Here is a 9056-nt window from a genome sequence, read left to right as displayed (position 1 = left end):
ATAATAACATGAACAAACAGTAGAATTTTATTGTTTGTTAAGTCAGATGCATTTTAGAATCATCTTCTTGTAACGACTCTGCCAGTATAAAATCAACTGTTGAGGTTAAGAGAGGAACGGAACCGAATGCTTGGAGACAACAAACAAAGCTATTTCAAAGGGTGGGGGGCTTACCTTTTGGGATAAGGGTAAGAAGGATACATGGTCTTCAGTATGTTTATCATATCAGAAATTTTTATTGCATGTGAACTGCAGATGTATCGTCCAGACGCTTCTGGCTTTTCGTAAGTCAGAAGAAGAGCATCAGCAACATCACGAATATCCACCATATTACTGAGTACATTTTCAACAGTCTCGATATCTGCTGCAGAAGAAATGAATGTACTTAAAAAACAACTAACTGAATGATCAGAAACAAGCATAGAGAAACACTATTGACCAGATCACCATTTTAGTTATATAACTGAATGCAAACCGGTAGAAAACTACGATAACATATGGCTACCCGACCTTTGAAATATTTAAGGATCATTTCGCTGCTCAAATTTACTGTAGGCTGCATCAAGGGTCCAAATACTAATGACGGACAAACAGTTACAACGTCCAGCCCTGTTTTTGCTGCAAAAGCAAGAGCCTCTCGTTCCGACAGTGTTTTGGAAACTAAATACCAATCCTGCAGGATAGTATATAGTACTTATTTAGGAAAGCTATACCAGGAAGTTTATGATGAACAAACATAAACCACCAAGTCAAGCAACACCATTGCTTTACTGAAGGAAAACTGTATCACCTCCTTCTTCCTGCAGTAATCCTCATCTGACCAGCAGTCTTCATCAAACACCTTACCCTTCGGATAAATAGGATTAGCATACACAGCTCCACATGAAGACACCACCACAACTCGCTTAACTTTTGCTTCATAGCAAGCTTTTAACACATTGGTTGTACCTATTACAGCAGGAGCTATGACTTCCACCTGTAAATCAGAAATATTTGGTGAAAGAAACAAAAGGGATAACTATCAATTGATGTGTACATTTACCAAACTTTTTATGAAATTAGAGATTTTCTAGAATTCATGTGCCTAAATTTAAATATAAATGCATACTGCGAAGCGAGTTATGGGGAGATAATAAAATTTTGCTTACCTGAATATATGAGGTACCACAAGAAGTTCCAGTGTCTCCCAGCTTAGCTCTTCAAGAGATCTATCATCACTCTCAATAGAATCTTTGTCAAACTCGTCACTTGAGTTATCATCCTATAATAAGGGTACTTGTTAGGGATCCATACATACAGTAGAGTAAAACCCATAAAGAGATAAATTGAATAGGGGGACATAGGTGAACCCTACAATTTTGTATGGATTAATCATATAGCACAAGGAAAACATTAGATGGGATAGGAAATGTAACATGTATGCGAAAGCTAGCACATCATCACCTTCAAGTTATGAAGCTGGGCTACATAACTGTACGCAGAAGTTGTTCTTTGCAATGCTAAGCCTATTAGGGTTGAATTTGCAAACAGAAGATGGCCAAAGTCAGAATATAAAGAAAACATTATGTGAAGTAAATTGGCCTCGATTGTTTGAGAAAATCTATTTTATATTGAGAAAGCTAGATATACCCTGTGTATCTGAGAACAGTAAGGTTTTTACTAACACAGTTGTAAAGCTAAATTAACTGTCATTAGAAAAGCAACAGAACTATCCTGGTAGACAAACAATCCATCCTCAAGAAAACTATTATTACAAATATAACTAACATCAAGAGGAACTGTTACCTTTGCCCATGGAGGGAGAGCAACATCGCCTATAGGTTCCCCATCCTGCTCGACACCAAGATGATATGAATTTGAATTTTCAAGAAACTCAGGCATGTAAAAGAATTCTGGAATAAGCTCTTTGACGTCACTTGTATTTGATAAGCTATTTATGTAAGCGCTCTCAATGCTTTGGAACAAACGATCTGCATGGTCAAACTTGCCACCCTGCACAAGTGTCAGACAGACATAAATGTAAATAATATGATAAGATCCCTTATTTTGAACTGTGATGAAATACAACAAGAGAAATTATGTATTGACAAATTCATGAATAATGTTTTGAAAATAATAGCTATGTGCTCGAATTTTAAGGAAACAGTGATAGCTATGAGCAAAATGACAACCTGAAAATTTAGATACAGAGATGTAAATGGCTCGAGCCTAAGCATGTAATGAAGAACGATTCCCATGCTAGAGTAGTGAGATCCGTAATAAAAACTTTAGACTGGATCTAAATTTTCTAGCCATGACAAGTGTTATGAGCCTAATTCTAATACATGTAACACTCAGGACTCAGCTCACTCAATAGGCTAGGGTTTTAAATTCCTCCAACACAACCTAAATATGACACACAAGAACATATGAATCCAATGGATTAACCATCACATAGTTACAAAAAACAGCACTAAAAAGAAATACATATCACCACTATTTCAAGGACAGAGATTATTCTGCAGAAGAAAAAATGTCATAGAGAAGTAATCCTCATACAAGGACCATGCAAAACCAACAGTATATGATCGAAAAACAATTACAATTGTGGCATCCCGATCTTAGTAGCAAATAAGCAATCCCTAAGACCGTCACCACACAAAATCTGAAGTCTTAGACCTGCTTAAACCCTATGTTCAACAAAAACAAATAAATAAACCCCTTACCTCTAGAGATCTGCTAAACAGTTAACATCTTGACATCTGCTCAAACACTAACTCCTTGTGTATTATGATAAACAGAACAATTAAACTGCACAACTGCTGCACAGCCCACGCCCCACAGAGCACAAGAGTTTGCAGCAACAAATTGTTGTGCCCACCGCAAACCACAAAGTTGTGAAGAGATGAAACGAGTTGAAGGTAAAAACTGATGCCAGCGTACAGTCCCCAACTGAAACTGCAAAATTGACTACCTGGCGCTTAGACACCAGAGCAACATTCAACTAAAACGGTGCCCTCGTACTCCGAGTACGAGGAAACCCCTAAAAGATGAATCAATCCAGTGATTCTGCAATTGGCGCCCCAAAATCTTAGCATCGCCTGAACCCTAATCCTAGCTATTACTGACGCTAAACCTGCCATCCAAACCACAATACACAGTCAGCTGTCAGCCAGTCCCCCCACCCACCCAACGAATCATCGATCACCATTCCCGCCTCCACCAAGCAGGCGTGCATCAACCATCAGGAAACCCATCAACGAACCATAAAATACACGATGAAGACCCAGAAATTTACCCAAAAATTGGAATGAGAAAACCCCCAACGCAACCCGTACAGGAGCGGTAAATGCGCCCGCGGTTGATCCCAGCGAACCGGGCAGGAGGTGGAGTCACACCTCCCGGAGGGGCTGGGGAGTAGTGTCGGCTTAGGGAACGCGACGCCGACCCCGAGGTCCCGGATCCGGTCGGCCAGGGACATGAAGCGGTCGGGCGGCACGGCGGGGCGGAACGCCGGCTGCTCCTGCAGGAACCGCCGGAGCCCGAACGTCGTCGGCGCTCAACCGCACGGCGACAAGGAGGAGGAGCGGAGCAGTGGCCCGGGGTTTGGGGATTTGATTTGGGAGGAGGATCGATCTCGACCCGTGGAGGGGGAGGCGGGACGGCGACTCACGCGGGGTGGGGGAGGGGGACGCGGGGGGACGAACGTGGGCGTGGGCGGGTGGACGGTGTAGATTTACCGAAGCGAGCGGACGGTGCAGATTGCTGATCTAGTTTCTAACACCACTGATTAGTGAAAGCCTACGAGTTACTTATCTGCCAAAATAAGATAAAGTTGATACCATAATCAGAAGTTATTCCAGATTGGCTAGCTCAGAAGCATAAAATCTAGTTCCTCTGAAACCTAATGCTCAGGGCATGGATCATGAGAAGACATTAGTGAATTTAAGAGGTGAGATTCTGATACTAATCCTACATCTTTCCAAATTGTGCCAGGGAGTGGTTGGCTTAATGCATATGAAGCCATTCCAAGCGGATGCTATCTTCCTTGAAGCTCATTACAGTTTGGTTACCTCCTCATCTCACATTCTTGCATGTATTTTGGTCCACAAACCAAGCCTGCACCAGCAACCACATCTGGTACTCCTGTTACACAAACTAAGATAGGGTTTTATGGTATCTTGACCTTTTGGAATTATGATATTTCCGTAATCCTGGCGGTTCTCGGTAGTTAGAAAGACCACAAAATACTAAGTTAAAAGAATAGCTTACTGCACATATCGAATAAGCTGGGTTTGGGGATTATAAGCAACAGATCATAAGTCTTTTGAAGGCTTAGCACTCCTGACCTAGTTTAGTATAGTTTCGTATGTGCTTCTGGTCATAGTGCGCTTAACTTTTTAAGAGCAAATTTCATGGTATTTTATTTACTACATGAACTGTAATATGGATGTGAAACTAAATCATGTCATTAATATATAAAATCAAACTGTGTAAGCCAACTGAGGAAACAAAACACAATCTATGCCCCGCGTTCCAAATTACAGATCACTTTAGATTAATTCTGTGCCAAACTTATGTAAATTGACCAAACATTTAGGAAGCTATATTAACATCTACAGGTTCAATACTAAAGTACCAAAACATATTTTATGGTGAATTTAATGAAACTAATCTGACGTTGTAGATGTTGGTGCATTTTTCCATAAACTTGGTCGAAGATAAAAAAAAAGTTTGACTTAGGACAAAGCTAATGCAACATTTAATTTGGAACAGGGGGAATACAAGACACTGAATGTGTGGAGGATCAGTCTAGCCATGACTGTAATTGTCTACTCTACAATAATATTGAACATCACATAAAACCACAGGGAGCTCCACCAGAAATTTAGCAGTAAACTGAACAAAATGCTGGTATGGACCACTGTGATCAACCAGGATGATGATGCAGAGCACATATAAACGTACGGATTGGCCCCAACAGGTTACCATTGCACAGACTCTAGCAGTTTTGTAGTTGAGTATGACAAACCAACATGGAACTTACATTTATGAACTTATTTCTCATAAATATAATTGCCTAAATTCCTCTTCCCCCAAATGCACAGGGCAGATTGAGCCATTTCACAGGGCAGACAAAGATATGAAATTCACCCAAAAATGCCCCAACCAATAAAAATCAAATCTTTAGCCACAGCAGGAGAAAGAGGACGAAATAGATGCACGCGTACCGTAGCGCGCCCAGAGCTGGGGCTGGACACCGGAGCACTCGCGGACAAGGAAGGGGAGGGAGGGGTTGCGGGCCTTGATGTCACCATAGTTCTTCTTCACGAACTCCCTGCGGGCGACCAGATCGCCAGCGCACCGAATCAGAAACAACAGTTTTAGATAGTCAAATCGGACGGGAAGAGTCGAAGAAGGTGCAAGGTTTGTACCGTCGTGGTAGATGCCGGTGATCTTGAAGTTGCAGGCCTGCTCGGCGTCGTTGCTGGCGATGAAGACGCTGACCTTGGTGGGCCCCCGCAGCTGGATCACGGACGGCTTCACGACGCTGAACACGAGGTCCCACCGGCGGGAGCTGTCGCCCTGGAGCCGGGTTTGCCGAGGCGAGGCGGCGGCGGCGCTCGCTGTTGGAGATCCATGGGCGGGCGCGAAGGGAGCACGGGAGGGAGCGGCTGCGGCGCGGCTGCGGGATCCGTGGGGGATGCGGGATCCGTGGTGGGGGCGGGGCGATGCGTGGGGGGTGAGAGCGTGCGCATCGGACGGCTGAGAGACTCTAAAGCGTATTGGACGGTTGAGATCGTCAGAAGGCAGAACCAAGCAGAGACAGCCTACCCCTTAGAGCCTTAATAGGTAGTATAGATATGCTTAACAACATAATAAAAGATTAACATCAAATTATATATTTATTTATTTTAAAATATTAAATTTGTTGGACACGGTGGACGCTGGACAAAGGCAGGGCTGCAGGGGTTCCGGTTCCTTCTCTATCAGCCGTTGGACCGTTCCGCTAACGTATCGTAATTGAGAGGGCTCCTTCGTAAAATCCCTCACCCGAACAATGGATCGTAAATTCCCCGGCAGGGGAATCGCCTGCATCCGCCCTTCCCAAACCCTAGCATCTCGAATCCGCCGGTCGCCATGGCACCGTTACGGCGCTGGGCAGACCTGCCGGCAGATCTCCTCTGCCGCATCGGAGACCGGCTCGACCTCAAGTGGTACGCCAGCGCGCGGGGCGTCTGCACGGCGTGGCGCTGCGCGCTTCCGCCGCCGTCGCCCGCGCTCCTCGTGGTCGCTGACGACGCTCGCTGTTGCCCCTACGCTGCCTCCCTCCCCACGCGGAGGTCATTCGAGCTCACCGCCATCGTCTCGGGAAGCCGCTGCATTGGCTCCAGCAACGGCTGGATCGCGCTCTCCGTCGTCCTCTTCAACGGCAAGACCGTCTTCGTGCTCCTCAACCCCATCGCCGCTGTGGAGATCCTCCTCCCGCCGCTGATCTACGAGAGTCGCTGGGTTTCCAAGGTCGTCTTCACCCCGAGCCCCGCCAAGGATGACTTCGCCGCCGCGGCAATCTGCGATATCGACAGGATCGCGTACGTCACCGCCGGTGCCAGGAGGTGGGCCGTCATGGACCCCGTCCGCCTCACCTGCGGGGACCAGCTCACCGACGTCGTATACACCGACAAAGGTAAGGTCTTTTGCCTCACCAAGTGCGGGGACGTGCATGTGCTCCGTCTTCCTGAGCGCCGGCGCCGGAAGCCTGCCAACGCTGATGAAGCAGGATCCTCGGAGCCAGAGTTCTCTGTTCTCCAGTCACCACAACCTAATGAGCGCACAATTACATTCCGCCCACTGCGTTGGCAACATCAGCGCAATTTTCGGATGATGCGCTATGAACAGGCCCGGCCAAGAGACCAGGATCTAACTATTCCACTGAGGGTGACCTTCTGTGCAGAGACACTCATCCCATATAAGAAAGTTCCACCTGAATCGCAAGGACCACACCTAAATGCGCCGGCCACTGTTGAGCCCCTGTTGTCTGAGGCCAACCTCCCGTTCAACCCTGCCACTGTCTTTGCTCCACCTTATGACACTGTCTCGTCGTTCACTAGTGCGAAGAACTTGGTGTTCTGTGAGGGCAATCTGTACCAAGTTTGGAGGAACGCAAGCTGCACTGTTACTTTGCAGCTGCCTGCAGGAGGTCAGCATCGCGTCGCTGAAAATGAGATATTGGTGCTGAGGTATTATCCTCGACGGCGGCCTTGCTGGGATGTGGTGAAGGACCTGGGAGGTCACTCGCTTTTTGTGGGAAGGAACAATGCGGTGTCGATGTATGGAGAGGGTGTGCCAGGACTGAGGGGCAACTGTGTCTACTGGATTGGTGGGCGTGGTAGGGATCAAGGCATGGTTTTTGACATGGAATCTGGGAGGTCCACGCCGTGCAGGGTTCCTCCTGTTGGCTTTTTACCTGGGCATCCGCATAGCACAATCTGCTGGTATTTCTTGAGCGATGTAATGAGCATCAATAACTGCTACAGCAATAGTGTCAGCAGCAGCAACAGCAGTGGAGGAAGAAAAATTTATCAAACTCGAGCAAGAGCACGAGCAGATCTTGCACAAGACATGGAAGAATGACTGCGTCGCCGAACTTCTCGGCGACATAATGAGTACCACCAAGCACCTTGGTGGGAATTGAGTTATTGCTTGTGGTCTTGGGAGTTGGAGTTTGATTTCAAGGCGGAGCAAAATCTTACAGAGATGGCTGAGGAACTGCCTCATCTGTAGCCTGTTTCTTAAAATAATGTCCAGTTTCTTTACTTGCCTGTAGCCTCTATAAGTTTGTATGCTTATTCCATGTAACCAGATAATAATTATTATCTTTCTATACTCAATTTTCATGTTGTGTTTAAATAATTCAATGGATTATGTAATATTTTTGGTGTTGGTAATGTTCTGAATTTTACTACCAGTTTCTGTGGGGCTTGATTTTTTAATCTAAATCTTGTTGCAGAATAAGCTTTGAGATTGCACTGATCCTTTGTTTCTCTTTATATATATTCTATTTGCGTATACACACTAGGTGCACTGCTATATGCAAGAAGCAAGGGCTATGTTGTCATAGATGTTGTGAACTCTTGAGGTAACTAAATGATTATTATATCCTTTTTATGCTTAATTTTCATGATGTTGTGTTGAAATAATTTGATGGGTTATATAATATTATCCGGGCATTTGTAATGTACTGGGTTGTATTATCAGTTTATGTGCTGACTGAACATCAAATTTCCCACTGGTTGACTATTTGCATATTTGTTTGAACATATTCTTACTATGGTTAAAATAGAAGGTGATGATTTTCTGGATTGACCATACCTCATTTGCTTGTATTATTGATCCTGATACCATACAATATTTGTTTGATACCATACAATATTTGTTCAGTAATTTCTCAATCATTCAGTAATTTCATTGTCACACTGAGACAAAGAAACAACAATGATACCGTAATTATCTAGTCTCTCAGTAATTTTACAACAACCACTTAGTAATTTTACTACATTTGTTGAGTAATTTCTCAATCACATAGCAAATTCATTTTACACGAACAACAGTTATGTAGTGAATTGTCTAGTTACTCAGTAATTTTACAATAATCACTTGGTAATTTTATAACCTTTGTTCAGTAATTTCATTTCTACAATGAGAAAAGAAACAATAACTTTTGGAATCGGTTCCACCATCGCCTGAGACATCGATCGGTGCAGTTTTGGCAGCCTCCGGTGGCGCCCCACTTGAGACGTCGACTAGAACATTTTTCAACCTCCGGTGACGTCTCACTGTCATATCAGGCTGAAGACGATGACGATGACTTCATGTGATCAATGAATGTGTACATTGTATGTGACAGGAAAACAAAAAATAATTTAGATAAAAAATGGAATGAAATAAATTAGATGGAAACAATTGCTTGCAAAAAATAATAACAAATGATAATTACTAAATACCTCAAATGATAATTACTGGTACTACCACCTTAATCAGTTGTCCATTCCACCTTTATCAGTTGTACTGGTACT

General features: G+C 44.2%; 2 protein-coding genes and 1 long non-coding RNA gene across 4 annotated transcripts; 1 reads left to right on the top strand and 2 right to left on the bottom strand.

Moving 5' to 3' along the window:
- Positions 1-618: 618 nt before the first annotated feature.
- On the bottom strand, positions 619-978 carry LOC103641758 (uncharacterized). The gene is made up of 2 exons (XR_560487.3): positions 791-978; positions 619-673 (listed from the first exon to the last, which is right to left on the bottom strand). It is a non-coding gene; the product is annotated as an uncharacterized lncRNA (long non-coding RNA).
- A 151-nt stretch (positions 979-1129) lies between these two features.
- LOC103641752 (uncharacterized) lies at positions 1130-2257 on the bottom strand. 2 transcript variants are annotated; one of them, XM_008665085.2, is made up of 5 exons: positions 2172-2257; positions 1917-1992; positions 1786-1830; positions 1444-1505; positions 1130-1261 (listed from the first exon to the last, which is right to left on the bottom strand). In XM_008665085.2, the coding sequence occupies exons 1-5, from the start codon at positions 2235-2237 to the stop codon at positions 1145-1147; spliced, it is 366 nt and encodes a 121-aa protein (XP_008663307.1). In that variant the 5' UTR covers positions 2238-2257; the 3' UTR covers positions 1130-1144. The 2 variants fall into 2 exon arrangements, 1 of the variants encoding a protein (XP_008663307.1); XR_560482.2 differs by lacking the exon at positions 1444-1505 and having other exon boundaries at positions 1160-1261; positions 2172-2186.
- A 3812-nt stretch (positions 2258-6069) lies between these two features.
- LOC100383053 (uncharacterized) lies at positions 6070-7911 on the top strand. The gene has a single exon (NM_001175729.1). The coding sequence runs from the start codon at positions 6121-6123 to the stop codon at positions 7612-7614; it is 1494 nt and encodes a 497-aa protein (NP_001169200.1). The 5' UTR covers positions 6070-6120; the 3' UTR covers positions 7615-7911.
- The last annotated feature ends 1145 nt before the right edge of the window (positions 7912-9056 follow it).

This window comes from Zea mays, chromosome 10 (genome assembly GCF_902167145.1).
Source record: "Zea mays cultivar B73 chromosome 10, Zm-B73-REFERENCE-NAM-5.0, whole genome shotgun sequence".
In the NCBI taxonomy this organism is placed as follows: domain Eukaryota; kingdom Viridiplantae; phylum Streptophyta; class Magnoliopsida; order Poales; family Poaceae; genus Zea; species Zea mays.
The sequence above is the reverse complement of the archived record's forward strand: the minus strand, read 5'-3'. Positions and strand labels throughout refer to the sequence as shown.

Coding starts and splice junctions, on each gene's coding strand:
- LOC103641752 (XM_008665085.2), bottom strand. CDS start 2,237: ATGGGAATCGTTCTTCATTACATGCTTAGGCTCGAGCCATTTACATCT. Junction 1,831..1,916: donor AAATAGCTTATCAAATACAA/GTGACGTCAAAG, acceptor GGTGTCGAGCAG/GATGGGGAACCTATAGGCGA. Junction 1,262..1,443: donor CCCAGCTTCATAACTTGAAG/GTGATGATGTGC, acceptor CCCTTATTATAG/GATGATAACTCAAGTGACGA.
- LOC100383053 (NM_001175729.1), top strand. CDS start 6,121: ATGGCACCGTTACGGCGCTGGGCAGACCTGCCGGCAGATCTCCTCTGC.